At 37.7% G+C, this 24674-nt stretch overlaps 1 protein-coding gene across 1 annotated transcript in view; it reads right to left on the bottom strand.

Moving 5' to 3' along the window:
• Positions 1-8193: 8193 nt before the first annotated feature.
• ksr2 (kinase suppressor of ras 2) overlaps positions 8194-24674 on the bottom strand; it is a 97878-nt gene continuing 81397 nt past the window's right edge. The window contains exons 13-19 of the mRNA XM_053324612.1: positions 23963-24011; positions 21737-22098; positions 17157-17253; positions 16936-17069; positions 14200-14334; positions 9399-9528; positions 8194-8340 (exon numbers count right to left, since the gene is read on the bottom strand). Coding sequence (XP_053180587.1) covers positions 8194-8340; positions 9399-9528; positions 14200-14334; positions 16936-17069; positions 17157-17253; positions 21737-22098; positions 23963-24011 — 1054 coding nt within the window. The remainder of the gene's footprint in view (positions 8341-9398; positions 9529-14199; positions 14335-16935; positions 17070-17156; positions 17254-21736; positions 22099-23962; positions 24012-24674) is intronic.

Genomic DNA, 24674 nt, shown 5'->3' with positions numbered 1-24674 from the left:
TGTAGGAAAAGCAAGTGGCCACAAAACTCTCTGTTCTGGGCTACTGTAGAAACATGGCAGTGGAACGTGGCGGGCTCCATGGAAGAGGACCCACTCTCTATGTAGATATTAAGGGCTTTTTCTAAGGTAGCAAAAACACAACAATTCTAATTTCCATGGGAATATAACCTAATTAAAACATTGCCAAGTCAGTTCTGCTACACACTGCACCACACAAGCATTTCCTTAATGTATTTTCCTTTCCTTCCTTTGGGCTTGGTAAAGATGAACCATGAGGACTCCCTCTCTTTCTCTCTCTCTCTCTCTCTCTCTCTCTCTCTCTCTCTCTCTCTCTCTCTCTCTCTCTCAACCCCCCCATCTCTCACTCTTTCTGTCTCTGTCTGTCTTCCAAACCTCTAGTCTAATGAAATACATCACCACCATAATAGGCCATGTGGGTGTCTTTAAATGAATAAAGAGAACCCTTCAGTCCTTAGAGACTATGTGGCAGAGCTAATCTGCTGCTCTAAATTGGTTATTTTCACAGACGTTGTACTTTGTTTTTGCAGACTTACATCATGTTAGTGAAGGTGAACAACACAGGCATGATCTAATCAAAAGCTTACAGGAAGAAGAAACTGGTATCATTTGTTGTCCTCAATGTCCTCAATGTGTGATGTTTGATGCAAGCTAGGATCTAGGATTTAGGATTAGATTTAAACCATTAAATGATGCAGCGCTATGATTACTTTAGCTTTTGTTAGGTATCTCTTTTTATACGTTTATGTGAAATGCCACGTAATGTGAGAGACTGTCTAAAAATATGCACTGTTATCGCTACATTTTAAGTGTGTTTCAACCCTTTCGGTGATGGACAGTTTTCTTACTCAGTCTTTCTGTGCAGCAGTTTGGTTTATGAATGGTATATTCCAATTCTGCCAAGTCTGTCCCTCTATATGCCACTATATTCTACACACTGCATCTTTAACTAACTATTGGTGAGCTGCCAGATTCATGAAAAGGAACTCTTCTGCACATGTGTAATGGTACCACATATGCCAACTTTTGTATTTCCTGTCACAAAAGATCAACTGTCTTTGGAGTGTAACCACTTCTCCTAATGCATCCACGAGATGATGAACATTTTAATCAACACATGTTGTGGCAGCTGTATATACTGGTCTATTGAGGCTGCTGTTAGCTGCCAGTTGCCCCTTTGTGCCTCTTATAGGATGGCTCTTTTCCTGCAAAGAATGTTTAATGGCTTGTGCAAAACACATTTACCAGTGATGTTTTGGAGAGCTGAAACTTTGCTGCAATTAAATTTAATTCATATTCTCCTGGAAACACCTGATTCCAGTGGCGTATGATGTTTTTTTTCTTCCTTTATAGACTAAAAATTAGATGCTCCTGTTTGGAATTACACTTGGTCTTTTATATGAACAACATTCAGACATTAAGTTATTATCTGCAGCCTGTACATTCAGCTCAGACAGTGCTTAAATTCTAAACAGAACAAAATATGTTGAAAAAAGAATAAATGTCATGTAAAAATAGCGAAAAAGGTTTTCAACCCAGAAACAATATCAAGACAAACAAAAAGAAACATTTTCTGTAGGAGTTCAAACAGTTTGCTTTGTGCAGGATTTTTTTCCCTTTACGATCCCCATTAATTAATTTCATTGGGCATGCAGGTTTAGCTTTTTTTAGTCACATTGCCTTCCTTCCTTCCTTCCTTCCTTCCTATTTTTCTTTTTCTTTTGTCCATAAACCTAAGCTTCAGTTTGTGATGATGTGTAGCCACTAGATTTTGATCCCTTGGTATTTTTAGGCAATTATACATATAATACGTTTTCATTGATAGTGGATATGGCATCATCTAATTCTAATTTGCATTGCATCATGACACAATTGAATTGCACTATCTATTAAAAATCTGAATGTAATACCTAATTCAAGTTTTCTTTAATACAGATATTTTTTTATTTTCATTTTTTATGTCTGTCTGTGTGTACTGTGACAAGAAATGCACTGAACCTCATCGAGTTTTAACACTTTTGAAAATCTGGACAGAAACCAACCATTCATGCTCTGATGGGCTTCAGCTTTCCTGAGATTGGGTGATGTGGGATTTTTATGCCTCAGTGGCCGAGGCTGGACGTCAGAGATGGTGGTAGAGAAGAAAGAGGAGGACTGGCAGCTCTTATCTATCTGTTTATCTATCGTTTTTTCTCACTAACTCACTCTCCTTCCTCAACCAGTGAGTCATAGGTCTGACATTGTATATAACAGATAGACACACACATGCACACACATATACACAAACACACAAGCAGCATGCACACACTGACCAGACAAGTGAAAGACAGAAACATACAAGATCTTGACATGTATGGTATTTGAAGAGGCTTCTCTTTTGTTAAAGGCATAGTTCACTTTTTCTGATCTTGGGTAGTATGAGCTATTTATCCATAGTCAGTGTAATACCTACACTTGATGGGGGTTGGCGCCTCACCAGTTTGGAGAAGCAGGCATGAGTCCTGGCATGCAAACTGAACTGCTGTGGACCAGGACAGCAGCAAACCATACTTTAGCCACACAAAAAAGGCACTAAAGGAGCTAAACCAATCAATGTCTAAGTCAACTCCTGGACTTTGTTATTCCTACACATACCACACGCTATATTTACAGCTGATCTGTGGCTCTCTGCTGTGGTCGGATCTTAATATGCAAATTAGCTATGGGCAGCTGGCTGATTCCTCAACAAACATGGCTCCAGGTCAAGGAAACTGCTGCCATGAACGGACATTATTCATTTCTAAATCCTTTTTTGTGAGGGAAGACTTCTAGCTACTGCCACTACTTGTAGTCTGACCGCATTCTGCAATTACATGCATTTTTCCATATCCAGATAACATATCCAAGTGCAGATTGTATTTTAATGCCAAGGGTAAAATATGCTATTTACACATGGTACTGGCATGTGATATATGGATACATGATCTGGATAGAGATTTTCTGATGACAGGCTATGTTATCTTGATTGTGCCTACATTGTAATCAAATACACTGATTACTAAGGTGGGGGTGGCTAGCTACAGCTACTACTTAGGTAACATTTTAATCTTGATGGGTGGATGTTTTTTGTACTTAAAATGTGGCCACTCTGTACTAACGACTTTCACACCTGACTGTGATTCCGATAACCAATGTGCCAAGTATGGCTTTACACATTGCATTAACACTTTGTCACACGTTTGTCCTTATCCAGATAGGATACCTCGGTACAAATCACATGTAAATGGGGTCTTGGCTGTACTTTGTTTTGGACTAATCACCCCTCTTAGTCATGGAGGGCAGCTCCAAATGCCAAAACACCAAAGAAGCAAGACGCAGTGGTATTTTTTTAGTTTTGCGTGAAAATGAGATATTACCAGAGATTTCATTCAGTTCTGTCCTCTTCATTTCTCCTTTTTACATGACTTATAAATTCCATATTTCTGTTGTCAAACTTGACTTTGTGTCTCATAAGGGCCAAGGTGTGGGTGGGTGTTGTGCTAGTGCAACAAGTTAATGACCTCTGGTTTAGTTTGAATTGTTTTCCTGGATTCAGTGACACAAAACAATGGATGAGTTTCTAATGTTACTGCTTGAAGATTCAAAGCTATTCTGAATTGTTGACCTGGCTTTGCTCAGTTCATGGATGCCATGGAAATAGGTACACATCTCTAACCTTGACCTAAACATAACAGTTCCAATAGTGGAGCTCCTGGGTGATGTTGAAGTTACATAATTCGTAAGTCATTTTAGGTCAAGTGTCTGCTTGCTTTATAAATTGTGCACTGTACGAATAACCAATGGAAGCAGTTTATTTAGCCGTAGTTTGTCAAGACTATACAGTATCTGAAAGTAACAGAAAGTTTTGGGTTTAATAAGTGTTATACCTCACTTATGCTGTATAAGAAAACACTATCCCAGAGATTCCCATGTTTCCAAAGATACCACAAATGAGTTAAAATTGAATTAAGGGAAAATGGTGAACATTGTCAACATTTCCATTTGACTATGCAGCCATAAAAATATTTTTTAGTCTTGGGTTTGAATATTTGATTAAGAGAAAACAGTTGATACCGAACATTTACTGTCACATAAGACAATTTTAATAACCTAAAAATTACTTAAAGGGGAATAAAACTGGGAAATGGATGTTAAATTTTGTTTTTCTATACTTCTGCCATAAAAGGAGTGGGCATACTGGTGATAATGATTCATAATACAAGGTTTTAGGTGGAAAAGAACTTTGATCATTTGAGTGTACACCATCATTAGTTGCACTTTTGATCAGAACAAGAATCAGATCATCAAAAGAAAATGATGTCCTGAGTAATTAGAAATGATTGGAACAATTATTTATTCAGTAAGCTCTGACTCAACGCTAACTTTGTGCTGTGACGACGTTAAAACTTTCAACCAAAGTAAAATATGGATAAGGATTGACTAAGATAAAAGATGACATAAAAGAAACAGAAAACATCCAAAATGAAAACATCTTTTTATTGTCATACACTTTGTAAAGGATGAGTGCAAATAAAGAGCTTGTGATCAAAAAATCTACTCATCAATAAGCCATGGACCATAAGGCATCATTAAATACAAGCTTTTTGGAGCTATCATCTACAATACAAGGACGGAATCAGGAAAAGAAACAACATAGCATCAGTGCTTATGCAATTAGAAGGAAAATGGAGAAAATGAAAATTAAATGAACAGAAAAAAAAACAACAAAAACACAACACAATTTTCTACATTCAAAAGAAAAAGAGTCAAAAACTTCACAAGGAAATATTGATATCACGGCAAGTGACGATAAAACATAGTCTACAATCTGTTATGTACACTTGGCACTAATGTTAGATCTTTGATTGTTGTCCAGTCAGGTTGTTGCCAACTCTAGCATGTGCACAGGTCGTAACTCTTTTTATTTAAATGCTAGTCTATCATTTATATAATCTATAAATATACCGAAACAATCATTCTCTCAAACAAAGCTGTTGAAAAGTTTTGCAAAGCCTAACGTTAAACTTCATTAGGTATTGAGATCAAACTGCTCAATGGACAATAGTTCATCAGAAAAATGCTCACATACTTTTTATATATAGTGTTGAAGGATTTTTTTTTTCATAACAAGAATCAATTGTTGATAGTCCATCTCATGCACTTGAAAGTTGTAAACAGTACAAATATAAATGATCCACTTACAATATTTGAATCCCAGCAATTCCAAAATAGACAGACAGACTCCAAAAAACAGCAGCAGATTGTTTGTATGCATTTTCCAACACTGGCAGATGTGTATATAATGAGGTGGAAAATGGCTATTTAACATGATTGGATTGTCTCTATCTATTTAACGTGGCTAGAGAGAATCAAAAAGCAGTATACAGCTCAAATGGCGCCACAGCCTCCTGTTCATCATGATATGACTCTGATTTTCTATATTCTCTAAAACATACATTTAAAATACATTATGATATACAGTATGAAGTAGAAAAATGGCCTGGGCTTCAGCATCCTGATATGTCTCTTCTGATATGTTAAAGGGAAGGTTTAGCAAGCCAAATCGAAGTTACTTGATTGTTATTTTAACTCGTATGTCGCCTATAATCTAAGAAGTCAGTAAAATCATTCAGAATTAAAAAAAACAAAAACACAAGATTTTTAGGATTATTTTGAAATGTGCTCAATAGTCACTTATTCAGCAGTGTTGTAGTCAAAAACCAACACAGGGCCAAAGCCTGTTCTATTTAATTATCAGACCTTAAACCAGATCAAAACCAGGGAAATCAACCAATTATTGCAATGGTTGTATGGAATACCGTCATCTTCTGTTATCTTTAAGTACCAATGGAGGTCAGTGTGTGTGTGTGTCAGTGAGTGTGCTGTCACTATCCACCAGCCAGCTATGCCCAAATAACAAAGGAACAAACATGGAAAATCAGCTTGGCAACACTAAGCTGACCAAGTGGAAGAATCTTCTTTATTCCTCCAACATGTTTCAGTGCAGGACCTTCAGCAGGATGCTTGTAAAGTACCAATGTGACAGAGAATTACATTGTGTCACCCCTGCTTGACAAGCTCTATACAATTATTTCTTAAGGTGCATTCAACTCAAAAGGATATTTTTCCTTTGAGTTACACATATAAAGATATCTCTAACAACACACTGCCCTTGTATGTGTTTGTACTACAGCTCATGAAGTTTTTTTCTTCCAGCTTGTTTCCATTTCCCGACCGAATTTTAAAAAATAAACATCTTGTCGATTTGAGTGGACAATTGTTCAACTTATTAAAGAGAGACTATGCAACTTTTGAGAGGAGAAATAACTTCCTCTTACAAATGAAACAGTGAATTTATTAAGAATTATATAAACTGTCAGCAAATGTTAGCAAACTTTAAGTAAATGTGTAACTTTTACTATCTTTGTAACTTCTAAACGTTAATTACTGTTAGCTTAGCATTTGAGCTACGTGTGGAACAGTAGAAATGGTAATAGGAGTACTTAACATTATCCCATAAATGTCACTCTGCATATTTTCTCTTTAATTAGCTCCACCTTGAGTGAATCTTCTACTGCCTTTACATTGGGCTCTGTGTGCTATTAAGCTGCCTTATTTAAGTCATTTATCAGTGGCTGGAACATTTTTTAGGTAGCTAGCACTGGTTTCAACAAGTAAATCTTGTGCACATTTCTACTCCTCAAAAATTCATTCTGGATTTACTTTGATATCTGATCTTCAAGTCACAGTGACCACAACACTGCTTTTAAGCAACATTTCCGAACACAATTTAAGAAGCCAAAAACATAAGTTCAAAGTGTGCTTCGACTTCTAAAAAGACTTTCAGGGTCGTGTGCTCCCTTAACGCATCTAACAGTCATTTTATTACAGAGCTGGGAATCTTAAGACTTATTTATCCAGACATCAATCATACAGATTCAAATCAGTCTGGCCTTCAAACCTCTGGTAAACAACTCTGTCATCCATTTCCATCCATTTAAAAAACTGTTTCTAGTTTACTGTTTACTCAGGAAAATAATGTCATTTTCAGTACTTTATCACTGTGTATTGATTGAATAAAATAACTTAAAAGTACTGCAATGACTACAGTAGCAAGCTTTAGAATTGTATCTTTATCTAGATATATTCTTTATCTATAGCTATTTAAATTAAAATAATATACATTTATCTGTGGGAGTGGGGGATGGGGGGCTCAGTGACAGCATTTCTGAAGGTTAATTAGTTCTGCAACAGTTGACGAGATACATTTCAAGTGTCAGCGATTTCACAAAACAGCGTCAAGTGAGGGAGTCCCGGTCTGACCAGCAGCTTTTTTTTTTCTTTCTTTCTCAAAAGGCTGCCATTGTTCAAACGTCTCTCACTAATATTCACAGGTAATAATCAAAGCACAAACTGATCAGAGCACAGTCTCCCATATCAAAGAACCGTGCCAACAAATTCCCCACACAAACAGGGACGCTGGCTTCTTCACATTCAAATGGTACGGTGTAAATAAGAAAACATTATCCAGTTAAATAAAGCTTGTAAGACAAATATGTACTGGTTCAGACATCCACACATGAGAGGTACCATGAGGTAACAATGACACAATGGTCTACACAGTTGACAGACATAAGGAATGGCAAAGACAATGTCATGAAAATATACAGTGTGTGATGTACAACAGTTACATTCATTCAAAACAAAACAAGACATGGGGGGAGAAAAAAAATCTACATTTGTTCTCAAACGTGTCTTTTTTTTTAAGTCCAGGATGATGTGATCAGTCGAAGTTTACAAGCAAAATACATCCAGGAAATCAAATCAAATATTATGAAGGGAACAGGTCAATAGTAAAAGACAAATAAGGATAAAGTAAAGATATCCAGTATGATTTAAATCAAACCAAAGAAAATATGAGTCCCGACTGCTCTAAGAAGCTGGACAGTCAACTTATCTGTACACACACATGCCAACATTCCATGAAAATACACACAGCACGGGCAGTTTTCATCACTGGGCTGGCTTTTGGATTCAGTGCATTCTTTAAGGGGTTGTTTATGTAGCGTTATGGCGGCATTTTTAAAATATATATATATATATATGTAGATATATATATATGTCGTAGCTGATTGTTTGCTGTTTTGTATCCCTAACTCATTTGACATACTCAGCTGACTTCCAGAAGTGCCCTGGGTGGGAAAGGCGGCGGTTCCGTTTTGGCAACTTTTCCAGTAAATCTACCAGTTTGGAGAAGCTGGGCCGCTCTTCCTGCTTGTAAGCCCAGCAGAGGAGCAGAATGTCCTAAAAAAAAAAGACAGAGACACAGGAAAGTTTTAGGGAAGATCAGCGTCATTGTTACATGCATGATACACTCAACTGGTTACCGTGTAATTCTATGAGACATTTTCATTGGTATCGCTTTGTTCTTAAATACATTTACTTTTTATATCCCTCATATTTAAAACAGCTTCCAGGTCCATTTAGATTATCATACTCACTTGGACACACTCAACACTCTTTCTATTTTAAGTTTTTAAAGCTTCATCAGACTGGAATAAGTTGCCCAACTCTCTAAGATCTATTACTTATTTGAGACTTCTTTTCTTGTTAATTAAATGTCATCTTAAGTTTTACATGAAATTTACCTTCATCTTTCATCATTGTTTTTGTTCTCACCTATCTCATGAAATTCCAATTATAAGATTTCTTGACAGTGAAAACAATATAAATAATTGCCAGCGTTACCCTTTAAAAGCCTTACTCAAAGGCACTTGGTGGTGTAAATGAGGAAGGGGCAAGCACTGTTCAATGTGCTTATGTCGCATCACAAATAGCTTATCCTCAAATTTGACTTTTTTTAAAAATTGACTTTTTCTGTTAAAATGAAAAGGGAAGAAAACTCCACAGCAGCTTTGTGCAAAAAAGATTCTATTATTCTAATCTTTCATGTCATGAAAAATGTTACCTGGTAACTTCACTGTTTACACACTTATTATAGCCACCAGGGTGCACACGCATTTTCATAGCGCAAATGATGGCTAAATACATTTCTAATTGCTTTTGGGGTATTTTACTTACAGAAGGAGCTTTCTTTTAATAACTTCTATGAATTTCTCCCTGGGTAACATTTTAACAACCACTTTAAGAGCACTTGTGTGAATCCAGCTCCAGATTGCTTATTGTCCTTGTTAAGTAGAGCCAATTTATTAGTTTTTATAGAAAGTGCTCAAGCAATTTGAGTCTGGAATTCAATGAGCGCTTAAACCATGAAAAATACAAAACATGCACCAATTTACATTTACAAATGAGAAAAAAATGAATTAATAATAAATAAATAATAACAATAATAAGACCCTTACTGATATCTCCTTCCCCATGCCCGTTTGGGCGAGGTTGGGCTTCATCCCACTGCCAATCTGCCATATGATCACCTCCGCTGGTTGACTCTTGTAAGGCCACTCACGTGCATGTAACTCGTACCAGATGGTGCTGTGAAGACAGAGGAGCAGAGTGGGTCAGTGCTTTGGACTGTCTGGTCAAGAGAATAATACTACTGTTAAAATTACTCAAACTGTGGGTTCACATCTTGGCCAGCGCTAACGCTACCAGGCAAGATTTAAACAACCATAAACCATCCAACTCAGTCTCAAGATTCACGTACAGCTGGAGATAATGCTTCTGCACCGTCGATATCTGTGAAAAACGTGCATTTTGTGGATGATGTCGTGGACCTTAAGTTTCCAAGAGCAATTTCATCAAAAGGAAACATCTCATTTTAATTACTGCTTGTGCAAAATTAGCATACCCCCCACCCTGTGTAAAAAGGGGTTGTTTTTAAGCTGCTCCTGAAAGTCAAGTTTGAGTAGTATAAAAATAGCTCTTTGCCAGGAGTAGGGAAAAAAAATGACGACTGATTGTTGATGAATATGTAAAACAGCCACGGGGGGTCACCTCTAGGTAACACAAGGGCTAACAGAGCAGCTGGGCATTGTGCGCCTAAGCGTCACTCTCCCCTTTAGAATTATATAGTGACGAAACCTCCATATGGGGGACCATCTGAAAATGCAATTGTGTTAGGAGTCAACAGAGCAGGGTCCACCCCCACAAATGAAACGGTAATGGCAGTGGAGGAAGAGCAGGAGCCATGGGGATTTTAATCAACTTAGGGAAAATTTGAAATTGGACGTAAGACGAGGGAGGACAACTTGGTTTAGGGAGCTGAGTGGCCCCCAGAAAAGCAATTTACATGTAATAACTAAAGGAGCTGGAAAGATGAAACAGTTAAAAAAGACATGACAAAAGAGATTTAAGAAAAGCCAGTGATGGTTCAATTATTTGCAGTTTTGCAAAATGATACTTCAGTTGCCTCATAGCAAGAAAGAGAAAGATTGTGTAGTACCAAGCCTATCCCATCACATGTAAATACATATAATGTTTATCATTACTGTAATACTAATATATTCACAATAGGCCTCATTCACAAACCATATGTATGCACAAATCTCTGCTTACACAGTGTGCACGATCATTTTAAGCACACGTGGAATTCATTAATATGTTCTTACTTGAATTAGTCAATATCCCTTCAATGTTAAGAGTATACTAGAAACACAATTATGTTAAAAATGACTGGGTCTAAATATACAACATTTATAAATGCAAGATTGTTAATAATACACAATTTATTTGCTGATTATAAAATGAATAGATAAACTGTTGTAATCCATAAATCACGATCACAAATATAATGAAATCATTAACATATTAAACTGGTCCTGTTCCCATTAGATGATAATAGCTTATACATCGGAATTTCCATATTGGAATGTGACATTCAATTTATTTCCCTCATTTGGCCGTGATGTATGCAGCCGGTTAACCAGCAGCCTGTGCAGTGTCCTCACAGCCTAACAGACATCATGACATGACTGCTGTGGACAGAGATGAAACATGATCTGTACCTGGTGCAGCAGCAGAGATTTATTTAGACCAATTCCACAGATCCACACATTTACCAACTTTTTATTTTGTCACTGTGGTGCAACAGGTATACAGGCTGTATACAGGATTCACAATTGGGCTCCAAGTGGTTGTGTCAGAGAGATATATTTGCCAGCCAAATCTGCCTCTTCTGGCTTCTACTTATGGAACTATTGTTTGCATTTCACTAGCAGTAGCATCATAGCTCTCTTCAATGAGTGATAGCTGTCTCCACTGCTGCTTTCCTTATATAGAGAAATGGGGGGATGGTAATATGCTAACTACTGGCAGCGGACACACACACCTGTCAATTCAGAGTGATTCTGATTCACACAAGGTGGTAAGAAAGAAATTGGCAGATGTGCAACTATCATGAATCCAACAGTGCACACTTATTTTGTGTGTAAAGTAAGAGCATTTCTACACATATATTAGTGAATGAGGCCCAGTGTTTATCTATGGCCTCTTTGGCTGCATGTTAATGATGTGACTCATATTTGCCACTGTTCCTTTTTATCTCACAACTCTGTCTATGGTCAAATCCAGTGGTTGATTTGTTGTGTTTTTCTCCAAAGAGCCGCTACAATTACTGTGGTGGGGGAGTGGAACTGCACACATTTACACTGATGTTATTTAGTAACTGAACACCAAGCTAATAAAAGTGGAATTACTATAGTACCTAGCTCACAAGAGATCAGTGAGGTGGTAGCTCACTATCAGCCCCATGTAGGCAGATCACTCACTCAGAATGCAATAGAAACATGAGGATTTAATGGAGATTTATGAAAGTAAAATTGATTTCATTGAGCAGAGGCTTATGACTTCCCATTTTTCCAAAGTCTCAATTTCTTTGTAGAACAGCTGATAATAACAGCACAGTAAAGCACAGCGCAGTAAAGAGCCATAACAGAACTACATTTTACTGAAAAATTAAGTTTAGTAGATTATAATCTGTATTTTATGATGGCTATAGTTTCAACATGTAACTGCTTTTATGGGATCTCTTGGACAAAAGCATCCAGACACTGAGATCCTTTTCACAAAAATTACAAGTTAGTATCAAGTATCAATGCGGTTAAAGATTAATTTTGTTGAGCATTATCCAGATGAATGTGGCCTTCCTGCACATTTGCAATGTGTTTTGAGTATGGTGATTATCTCAAAAGGATTTATATCCGTTTGTTTTTTTGTGTCTTTGCTATGATGTCAAAACTTAAGACCTTTTGTTACAAAAAGCCTTTTGCAAGCAAAGCCCTTCCCACCACTGAGAACCTGTTATCGCTGCTCTGAATGGAAGCCACAATACCATCAGGAAAACAAAGTAAATCTTGAAAATGCAAAGGCCACCGGGATTAAAAATGATCCATAGGACATTCCAGATATTCAGTGGCCTGCAGGTGCTCAAATACAGCCAGGAATTCGTTTTTTTGACATTACACTGAGCATGTACCTTATTTCAAAACACTAAACAAACCCTGAAGGCATACAACAGCCTACACACCTGGTCCTATTTTAGGGAAGAATGTATCAACAAACTCAAAGTCAGTCAAAGGCAATCAAGATGAAGTCACTGAGGAGATCAGAAGGAGTCCGAGGTATTATTTTGCCCAGAAATGTAATGTACCATACACAAAATGGCACATCAAATTCTTAATGAATTGGCATTTCGTCATCCATTTTCTACTCTTTAGCAGTAAGTAGTCTAACTGCACAACAGATTTAGTATTTTCGCTGTCTTTAGGTTGTTTTTTTTCATGCAAGTGCACTAATGGCAGATACTGAATGTTAGTCTGCATTTGTCAATCAGGATCTGACTATGGCCACTTCCTTAGATTCTCTGTTGGTGAAGGTTGAATTGTTTTGTTTGTTCCAAATACACTGCCCCAAAAATAAAACCCATCACCACCAGTGCAGCCAAGACTTTCACCTGGTCAACACTCCTCCTGACTAATCTATGAACTCCTTTGGCTCTTCACCAGTCACAGATTTTCCAGCTTCTAGCAATTATCTAATCAGTCTGAAATTCAAGGACAGCGTCATTCAATCAACTAAGCTTCCAAACCTTGTCTTTTACCCACATGGGAAAACCAATAGCTAATCACTGTACTCATTATCTGCTTCTCCAGTATCTCGTGGTCTTCCAGCTGCCTTGTCACAATGTGTAGTGTGTAAGCAGGTGCACCCAAATACAGACAATGAGGCAGGCAGTGAAGCTCACAGAAATGGTTGGCAAGTCCAAACAGTCCAAACCGCAGTTGCATTAAATCCACAGAGTTGGAAGTATGAGACAGGAAGATGTCCAGATAGGCAGGAAAGCAGGTGCAGACACCAGGCAACAAGATTCAGAAAACAGAAGCTCTAAAGAAATAAAAAAAGCAACATGACAACTACAATGACCTGATAAGGGATCAAAGGATCTGGATCCGTACATGAAGTGAGCAGCTGACAAAGCAATGGGTTGTGAGGATTGGGTGAAGAAGGCCAGGTATCTGCAAGGTTGATAGAAGTGGGCAAAGTTAAAGGGGATCTGGAGGATAGCTTGAAGATGGCAGGTCTGGAGACTTGGAGGAAAGTACATGGACTGGGAGCCCATGTAAAGGGCTGGGGATACGAGAACGTGGCTTCAGACGTACTGAGGAGCAAACTGTGACAAGCCTGTGCTAAATTGTGCACCGTGCACCATTACCGCTACCAGTGTTATCATAATCAAGGCTCCTTTCTTTAACCCAGTGTGGCACTTCATTGTTCCTGTTGACTAAGGAACCTCCCTCGTGATCAGGTATATGGATTTAAGTGGAATCTATGGCAAAATTATACCTTTAAAACACATTTTCGACATGTAAGTCCTCTTCTCATTAACTGATTATAGGGTGGACATCTAATATCTGACAGTGATACAAGTAAAATTGGCTTTTCGAAACACACATTTCATAACATCTCATTTGTACAACAGACAGTAATAATCTGTATCTGTAATCTATAATGGTTTTCCCATTTGTATCATGTGATTTGTGGATTTTGGGCACTTCTCTGTCAAAATAAATATACATTTGTTGACTTCGAATACACATTTGGGGTTTGTACACTGTCTCTGTCAACAGTGTGCTATAATCAACAAACATCAGGCCCAGGTTATTTTCTGGACAAAGAAACAGTAGGGCATAAGGTGAGGCCACTCACCCAAAAGCAAAGACATCTGACTGTTTGGAGAAAGGAAGCTTGTCCTCCTCTGTGTCTGGAGAGAGCTGCTGGATAATTTCTGGTGCCAGGTGACACAGCCAGCCGTTGGGGATCCTCAGTTTGTCTTCTCTCCGGCTGCGGAGTGAGAAAACAGGGAGATGGAGACTTGTCAGGGTTTATGGATGGGCTGTATCATGCCGCCAAACCATTAAAGACATCACATTGAATTACATTAAATTGTCATTCCAGACCGCCATAACAACATTCACGCTGCTTCTCAATTATTGGCCATGTACAGTTTGAGGGATTTATACCTTACCTATACAAGTCACTTTTTGTAGTTACACCTTCTTGGATTATGCAATGAATTTCAATGTTTAATAAAATGAAATGCATCTGTCTGAAATGCATTGACTAAAGATTATGTTTCTGCTGTATAGATGGTTTAAGGGAGAATTGGTCCACCTGAAGATTTTCTACAAGATTTTCTGCTCTAATCTTGTCAAACTGTGTTTCTTTAAGATTGGTAAATCCGCCTATATCCGCAGATATAATATATTTTTACATCCCAGGTCTTATTTCCAATCTTGTCAGTTATCAAGGGTTTATTTACATCCTACGTGACCATCTAAGTACAGTGCTTTATATACAGTTAGATATTGCTATATCCCAAAATCTCAACAAATAAGGTGAGTAAAATGTTACGGTTATGACTGATAAGTTTGAGTCAGAACTACAAAAAGTGACCGTGATTGTAGTTATTGAACTCATTGAGTCAGATCAATCAGATCATCACCTGTCATACACATACTGTCCATGCAGCCTGTGATTTCAGATTGAGTTTATTAAAACAAGATAGTGACAGTCAACATGTGCCAAAAACATATGTATAGGCTATGTGGAAAGAGCTTTAAAAGATTACTCAAATATCTAGGTTGACTATAGAATTGTGCAATTGTATCTCTCCCACCATTTTACCCTTACAGCTCATCATTTTAACTTAATGTGATTGCAAAACACATTTGATTTTCAAGGTAGCCTACTTCAGGTAGCTTACTTATCAAATCTTGCTATTCCGTATTGGGGAAACTATGACTGTAATATAATCCTGCTGCTGAAGGACTGCCTGCAGATGTAGCTGTACTCAGCCTGCAGATGTAGCTGTACTCAGCCTGTAGATGTAGCTGTATTAAGCCACTATGAGGTTGATGTTTTTAATTTTTAATGATGTGTCTTGACAACTGTTTGATGAATTGCCCTGATATTTTGTACAGACACTCATGGTACCCAGAGGATGAATCCTACTAAATGTGGTGATCCCCTTACATTTCATCTAGTGTCCACAAGAGGTGAAGGTTTACACTTATCCAGTGACATATCTCAACAGTTATTGGCTGGATCACCATAGGATTTGTACAGGATGGATCCCACGGACTCTGGGGATCCCTTATTTGTAACTTTAACTCTAACACTACCATGAGGTTGATATTTTGGCTTTTACTAAAATGCCTTGATAAATATTTGATGGATTGCTATGAGATTATTTACAGACATTCATGGTCCCCAGAGGGTGAGCCCCGCCGACTCTGGTGATCTTGTGACTTTATGTCTGCTGCTACCTTTTTATTTCTTACTTAAGTCTTGACAACTATTTGATGAATTCAGTAGCCAAATTCATGTCCCCCTTACAATGAAATGTAATAGTTTTGGTGAACCCTGTATCTTCTCATCATGAGGCCAAAATTGATGGGAGTCTGGGACTCATGAGGCCACTCTTGAGTGGATACAATATGTGATTACTGGTGTGCTCAGTCATGACTGGATATGATGAAAATATACTCTATTTGTTCAAGGAGAGAGAGAAATTGTATAACTTTGGATTGCTAGCAGAGAACATTTCTCTTTCGTACTGTCTGAGGTCAGCTTTATTCAATCACTACTCAATTGTTCCTTGACCTGGTTACTGTCTTTTTTTATTTCTCTTTATCACTGAAGTTTTCACAGAATTTACATCAGTTTAAGTTATTTGAACATAGTCGTAAATTATGTGCACACCCCCAGCTTTAACTCTAATTCTTACTCTAAATAGGGCATGCCCTCTTCCCCCTTTGCTGTTTATTCTGCCCTTTGAACATTTGGCTATTGCTATAAGAAAGGATAAAAACATAGATGGTGTCACTATAGCTAATGAGGTTCATAAGGTTTCCTTGTATGCAAATAAGTATGATCTTATTTCTTTCTTAATTACGACCGTCAATCAAGAGACTTCTTCTTGTCTCCTTTTACTGGATATAAAGTGAACTGCTCAGAATCAGAGGCTCTTCTTTTTCAGCACTCATGAAAACTGGATTTTTAGCAACCTTAATATTAATACAAAAACAGGGACTTTGAGTTAAATTGTATGACTGGAGTTTGTGATACATTTTGCACAAACTATGTTCATCTCATTACCCCTATTCAATGTTGTTTCCTGTTGAAAGGAGGATGTTATTCATTTCCCCTTGCTGTTGATATATTTGTTTTGAAGAGCAACAGCGGGGATAGCAGCCAGTCACCACCACAGCAAAAATGCATCTGAGCAGAAAAGCTTACACAAGATTAAATCTATGTGGTTATAATAGTTTATATTCCTTCATATTATTATAATAATGTCCATCTGTCTCAAAAAAGAAATCCTTGTGATGCACAGGCTTTAAAAAAGTGCTCCTGTCTCTCATGTGCATTGAACATAATTACCTGCCAGCCTGCAGAACCCCAGAGATGGTGAAGAGTCCAAAATCGGTGATGACGATTTTGCCGTTGTCATAAAAAACATTCTTGGACTTCATGTCTTTGTGTAAGATCCCTTTAGCATGGAGGTAGCCCATCCCCTGAGGAGAGAGAGAGAGATGTGACGTTTCTGTAAAATCATTCTTACCACTGAAGTGTTCTGGAGAATCAGCGCTGAGTTGTTTTACCTTGACCATCTCTTGTGCAATCTGTCGTGTCTTGTTAACATCCAGCACAACCTTGGCATCCCGCACCACAGAATAAAGCGTTCTTCCTTTACACAAGCTGAGAAACATATAGAGACAATTCAGGGATTAGAAGATGGAAGCATTATAATAGTTAAAGAATAATTTGATTCAAACTATATTGTTTGATGAACTTTACAAGACAACCAAAGAAGAAGTTAGCTTTTGTGCTGATCAAAGCCAGCTGACTAACAAACTGTGATGATCATATTTATCTCCCATGGAAACTATATTACCCATTTTCACACCTTGGATTTTTTTTTTTTTTTTTTTGGTACCAAAGTTTAGCAAACCTCTCATTAACCTCACTGGTCTGCCTTTACAATCTGTGGTCCAATTACTCTAATGCTTTACTCATCAATGTGCAGGTGTTTGCCAAAAATTCAAAGAAATAATAGTGTTGTTTGGAACACAAAACCACAAAAAAAAAAAGAACGCTTCCTCCACTACCCTGCTTGGATCTGATGTGGCATCAAGCTGGGCTTGAATGTTTCTGTCAATTCACAAACCTGTTAGATAGTTTATCTCTTTTGTTTTCTTAGTAATGCTGCATCCACTCCATACACAAGATAAGTGAAAATGTAGCTTAAATTGGCCATTTTTACCATGTTCACAAACTAATCTAGCCACAGTTTAAGGCATGACTTATATGTTTTAGTGTTCAGTGGATTTTATTCATACTAACTGCCAGTGATGGTGGCTTTGCAGTCATTTTGGCACCAGTTTTGTAACATTTTTGTAATATTACTTTGCTAAGCGGTCATGAATTTTCCACTATATTCTATACTTTAACACATTGCTGACACATTACACATTGTTTATAGTCTATACAACATGGTTTAAACATCGGCACACAATGCATACCACAGACCAGCTGGAACCAGTCTATTACTAACATTTTGGGCCCCCAAATGACAGTGATTTAACTTTTCAAATACACAAGACGTCATTTATCTTCTCAGTTCAAACACCTTGCTCCACCTGTTTCTTGAACCACTCACATCTTTTTTTTATGTGCATTATTTCTCCTACTTTTAAGAAAAACATTGGATTACTCTTCAGCTCACTGCAATTAGATGAATCCTACTAAATGTGGTGATCCCCTTACATTTCATCTAGTGTCCACAAGAGCTGAAAGTTTACACTTATCCAGTGAAATATCTCAACAGTTATTGGATGGATCACCATAGGATTTGTACAGGATGGATCCCACGGACTCTGGGGATCCTGTGTTTGTGACTTTAACTCTAACACTACCATGAGGTTGACATTTATGGCTTTTACTAAAATGCCTTGATACACATTTGATGGATTGCTGTGACAATCGTGTTGTTTGGAACATAAAACAGCAATGCATCAGCACGCAATGAATCGGCACGCAATGCATACCACAGATCAGTTGGAACCAGTCTATTACTAACATTTTGGCAGTGATTTAACTTTTCAAATACACAAGACGTCTTTTATCTTGTCAGTTCAAACACCTTGCTCCACCTGTTTCTTGAACCACTCACATCTGTTTTTGTCTGCATTATTTCTCCTACTTTTAAGAAAAACATTGGATTACTCTTCAGCTCACTGCAGTTAGATGAATCCTACTAAATGTGGTGATCCCCTTACATTTCATCTAGTGTCCACAAGAGGTGAAAGTTTACACTTATCCAGTGAAATATCTCAACAGTTATTGGATGGATCACCATAGGATTTGTACAGGATGGATCCCACGGACTCTGGGGATCCTGTGTTTGTGACTTTAACTCTAACACTACCATGAGGTTGACATTTATGGCTTTTACTAAAATGCCTTGATACACATTTGATGGATTGCTGTAACAATCGTTTTGTTTGGAACATAAAACAGCAATGCATCAGCACGCAATGAATCGGCACGCAATGCATACCACAGATCAGCTAGAACCAGTCTATTACTAACATTTTGGCAGTGATTTAACTTTTCAAATACACAAGACGTCTTTTATCTTGTCAGTTCAAACACCTTGCAACACCTGTTTCTTGAACCACTCACATCTGTTTTTGTCTGTATTATTTCTCCTACTTTTAAGAAAAACATTGGATTACTCTTCAGCTCACTGCAGTTACAGGTACCGCAGTTTGAAATGTTGTTGGAGCATAGAATGTCATCAGTCCGAGCTGAAACGTGCCCACTCAGTGTCTGGGTGAACCTGTTACACTGCAGTTCATGGAGGTGGTGTCACATTTCTGGAGGGGTGCCATCACAACAGCGTATTAATAGGCAGGTCTACAACCACCCTCTGCCTCACACCTGAAGCCCTCAACCCCAACTGTGCCACACAGGTGACCAATAAAGGACCTGAAGCCAACAGTTCATGCATATTCATTCTCAACAGCAACCTGACAGCCGCATTTTTAATAGCTCTCTCCCTCGGGCTCCTTCCAACAAGTTTCATGACAACAATTACCGCTATACCTCAGACTAACAGGATATGTATAGGCCAGGCTCAGGAAAAAGGGAACAGCTTTTTATGGAACTAAGCTGATGTAAAGATAATGAAGCCACCTCAACACTCTGAAAGTCACCTCCGGAGTCGGAGTAATTATGCCATATCCCTAGATAAATAACCCAGCATCACAGATGACCCTGTGTTCTGTATGCTTGACAAAATCAATGCACGGTGACTCATGACAAATAGAACAATCGAAGAAAAAAAAGAAACAATCAATATTTATGTTTCCACTAATGCATGCAGCCTGAAAAGCCTCATCCTTAATCAACCAATGGAGCTCAATTAGGTTTAATTTTACATGTTTGTCATGTTGCAATGTGTAGTAAAGAGCTCTTAGTGTATGATCAAGATTTCATGTTTTAGTTTCCTTTTTTTTAAGAAGACCATATTTGGAGAGGCAGAATATTTGCTGAGAACAAAGCCACCTGTTGCAATGACATTTACTTTTATTTTCAGCAATCAGTACTGAGGATTTCTGAGAAACAAGCAGCTGTCAGTTCCCAAAAACACTTTTAACTGGCATCAACTGCAATCACGCATCTCAATCAATCAGTCAATCAGCTACTTAAAAAAATGTTTGGCACATAGAATATGATGAGAATGGAGTCAAATTATTACAATTAACTGTGTTTCCTGAGGCATTTTAAATTCCTCTCTTTCTTCTCTTTTCTATTTTTCTTTCTTGAGAGAAAAATAAAGACAAGAGAAGAAACAAAGAAGCTTCCTTCTCCCCTGTTCACAGCCTGCGGTGATGGCAGTGGGAGAGTGGTAAGTATCTGAAGAGTCTCTTTTTGAATATGTATTAGCTCTGCTAATTAATTGTTATGATCTTTAACAAGAACACAGCATTTTGTTTCTTGTGTTAAACTGAGAACAATACTCACTGCAAGAAAATGCAAACACTAAAAATAATAACAATTGTTCATTATGTGTGATAGTTGTATACAAGACTACAGTCAGGTCTGCGGGTAACATAGCAGGTGAACACACATCTAACTCTCCCTTTATATTATCTCCTGTTAGATTATAGTCAAGACAAATACAACAGAGCTGTGAGGTGTGGGTGGTACACCTATTCAACAACAGCCTGTTCTAATCATAACCTCTGCACGCTTCATTGTCAACCACTTAAAACCAATTGTCCCAGAGGGGGGGCATATATGTGGCTGATCTAAAATGAATCCCATGAGAGAAAGACCGCCGGCTTTGGAGGCCATACAGATGCCAAAAAGCTGCCTCACCACTGAGTGACCACTCAGGTGCAGCAGCAGAAAAGCCAAGGTGTTTGCTAATATACATAAATGTTTCAAAAGTTTGCAAAGCTTTTCTGTATGATGTGTTGTTGAAAGCACACCAAGATTATAGCTGTCCCTCAAGGCCAAAACACAATAGGCCTTACCCACACTTGTAATGTGATGCATTGTCATATATACATACATATGTAAATCCCTTTATCCCCTTCAGTTTTATATATTTCAAATACATTTGATTTTATTTGGGTTTTTTATACTGTTTATTAAGATGCATAAAGGTATATTATGTATACCTTTATTAATGTGCATTGTATCCACTCTCACACTGTAAAACGTTCACATAATATTTGTTTCTCTTTTCTTTTCAAGGTCTTTTCTTCAGGTGACAGATTTTTTTAAAGAAATAAGCAAAAATGGTGTCTACATTCATAATGCATTGTGTGTTTGGATCTAGTTAACATGTTGAGTGCTTTTTATTGAGTCTGGAAAGATGTTTTTTAATATTGTGCATTTTTTACAGTACATCCACAGTTATATGCTGACAGTCTTCTTCTTTGCTGCCTCAATGACACATGGCTAAATCTGTTAGCATGTTACCACCACAAATTATTAATCACCATAATAGTGTGAAACCAATATAGTGTGGACCCACATGGAAAACATTGTTTTATAGCATTTAAAAATTAAAAGTAGTAACAACACAACAAGTTCAATCTATAACACTTGTGAGTTTGGTTTTCTCCAGGTTTCTGTAAAATACGGCTTGTTACAAGTTTAGCCTTACCTTGTGATGATGGCCAGATGTGGTGGACTCATGCAGGCCCCCATAAACAGCACCACATTCTCATGGCGAGTGTTTCGGTAGGCCATCACCTCACGCTTGAAAGCCTTGAGCTGGTCCTCGTTGTCACGCTCGATGTCAATCAAGCGGATGGCCACCTCGCCATGCCAGCGTCCGTGGAAAACCTTGCCAAAGCGTCCCTTACCGATCATCTCCCCGATTTCCAGCTGCTCAAATGGGATGTCCCACTCCTGCAGAAAGATGCTGGTCTGGCTGGCCTTGCGGGGGAAGTTGCGGGCTGAGAGAAGCGACAGATTCATCTCCTCAAACTCATCGCCAGAGTCCTCGTCGTTGCCCTCTTCATTCTGCAATAAGACACAATGAACTGATGTAACTGATCTTTGGTAGCTATTAGTGGTATAACACAAAGCTAATATCTGTATCTGCATCTGGTCATGTCACAAAAGTACCTGTAGTCAGATTTAAGTTGCCAGAATTGTGGAGTCTGATTCATTTTCTGCACTAAATTGTTTTTCGTACTGTCATTTATATTCCTTATAGATATATTGATAAGTTGATCTGCCAACAAGATAAACAAACATAATATATTAACCATGTAACATTTGTATTTGAACACCACCTTTAGTCTAAACTGAGAAGCTGCATAAGTGTCACTGGCCCCGATGTAAATCAATAGTGAAAATCAAACAGGAAGTTGTGGGATATGCATTAGGTCATATTGCATTGGTTTTCTTCAAAACTGAAGGTTGTGTTTGTGATGTAAGGAGGACCAGATGACGTAAAGTAGGTCTGACATGTCTATGAAAACAAAGAAAGAAAAAAAAAAGCTACTGACAAAAATCTGACAAACTCCCTTTTGTCCCATTTGCATGCACTTTTGAGATGGTGCCTTCAGCTCCTCATGAAAGGTGCCAGACTTCCACAAAACATCATGGAGCAAAAAATAACACCATATCAGTCAAGCTTTATTCCAACCTGCAAAACTAATCTGGGGCAAAATTGATGAAGAAGGTATTGAGTATTGAACTCAAGTATACCTTGGTGTTTTTAGTTGCTTGTTTTTGTATGCTGGTACATTTGCATTAGAAAAACAGACATTGTGCAGCCTCCTGGATAATAGAAGAAAACATCTGAATTTGATGATTATGAGAAAAGTGGGAGCGCTTTCTTATATGATTTCTAAAGAGATTTATTGACAAAAGTTTTCATTTACACCCCTAAAGTAGCTTTACACCTTTGAAACGGTGGTGATTAAAAATGTTCATATGCAGCAGAAAGGGGTGGTAAAATATTCTACCAAGATGTCAAATGGGGGATCAAATCTGCATAAATCTCTTCTAAAAAACATTTAGAGGGAGTTTTAGAGGTGAATGCACAGAAGTTGTTAATGCATTCATTGTAACACCTAATTTTGTCATATCATTTAATCATATATTTAATGGTTATATGTTATTATTATTATTAGTTTGGGTCATTTCTTTGGGCCATTGTTGCATAGCAGTAAATATGAAGAAAGAAATCTTCATACGGGTGAAGGTAAATTTGAGTTATAGGTATTGAGGTACAAGCATTTGACATGAGGAAACAAGCAATCACTCCTGTGTTGTATAAAAAAAACCTTAAACCCAGCTTAAACATACAAACATGACATAAAATGGTGTATAATTTTCAGGCTGCATGTGTTTGAAATATTGACTGCTGTTCAGGCAATTACCAATAAAAAATAGAGAGTTATGAAAAACAGCCAGAGGGAAAAACTGGTTGATTTATTCTGATTTGATTTTAAATATAATGTACCGCAGGAGTGAAAATGACCTATTCAAAGATGCCGACTGGAATATTATTCAAGGCAATCTGCATCACATTTTCTCAAAATATATCATTGTTACAGGAACAGCGATGATGATCAGTGAAGCTACGTCTTTCCCTTCGTGCTGCTTTTGCCGCATAACTTACCTGGAGGCTCCTCAGAGAGCTGAGCCTAATTATAGTAAATGAGAGAACAACACAAATGACTGCTACAAGTGATGGTGAGAGTTGCAGTTTGTCTTCATTGGCTTTCCAGAGTCATTTCACAGTGCTACTTCAGATGAAAACGTCAGGGAAGTCCAGTAAAATAACATATGAATATAAATACCTGCATTTCTTGCAGTCAAAAGCAATACAGAGGTCACATGAAGATAAGGGAAAAAAAGAAGATTGACTCACATCTGATGTAGGTTCAACTTCGATTTGGAGCAAAGGGTTTGTTTCATTCCTGAAAGCAAAAATAGATAAATGTACATAGAAAGTCATTGAGAAAACACTATAAGTAAAATAGGTCTTCTTTCAGTCATATAACTGATACTTTCTCTTAAATGTCATTTTCCCCCTCTTCTTTTTAAATGTTTCTTTTAAATACTTGTTCTATTTTTTGTTAATACCTTCTTTTTTATGGAGCTGGCATTTTCATTTTTTAAAAATCACTAAAATTTCCTCATTGAGATCACACTCAAAATAATCCCCACACCACAGACTGCAACAGACCACCTGCAGTCGTTTGCAGCAAGCAAAAGTACATTCTTATCAAGACTATAGTATTTGACAGATAAATGAATAAAAATGTGAACAGGATGAAATGTAAGAAAGAGCCCTTCTAATTACTTGTGACATTTTCTGACCCTAATTTTTAATTTCAGTCATTTCATAGACTTTCAAGTGCGTTTTTGCCCTGAGTCCCCATTAATTTCTGACCCCAGCATGTACACTGTCACCTACACCGTGGGTGCCAATGGCACGACACAAATGAACCCACTTCTCCTCTTCAACTCATCCTCCTCCGTCCACATAACTGGCTGTGTAGCATCAGCGTGTAACCTCTCATAAGCTCTCCGTGGTATATTAACAGTGGTTCGCAAAGAAATCCTGGGCTCTGGGCAAG

This window comes from Scomber japonicus, chromosome 9, assembly GCF_027409825.1.
Source record: "Scomber japonicus isolate fScoJap1 chromosome 9, fScoJap1.pri, whole genome shotgun sequence".
Lineage (NCBI taxonomy): Eukaryota > Metazoa > Chordata > Actinopteri > Scombriformes > Scombridae > Scomber > Scomber japonicus.
Note: the sequence above shows the minus strand (reverse complement) of the source record. Positions and strands in the feature narration are given on the sequence as shown.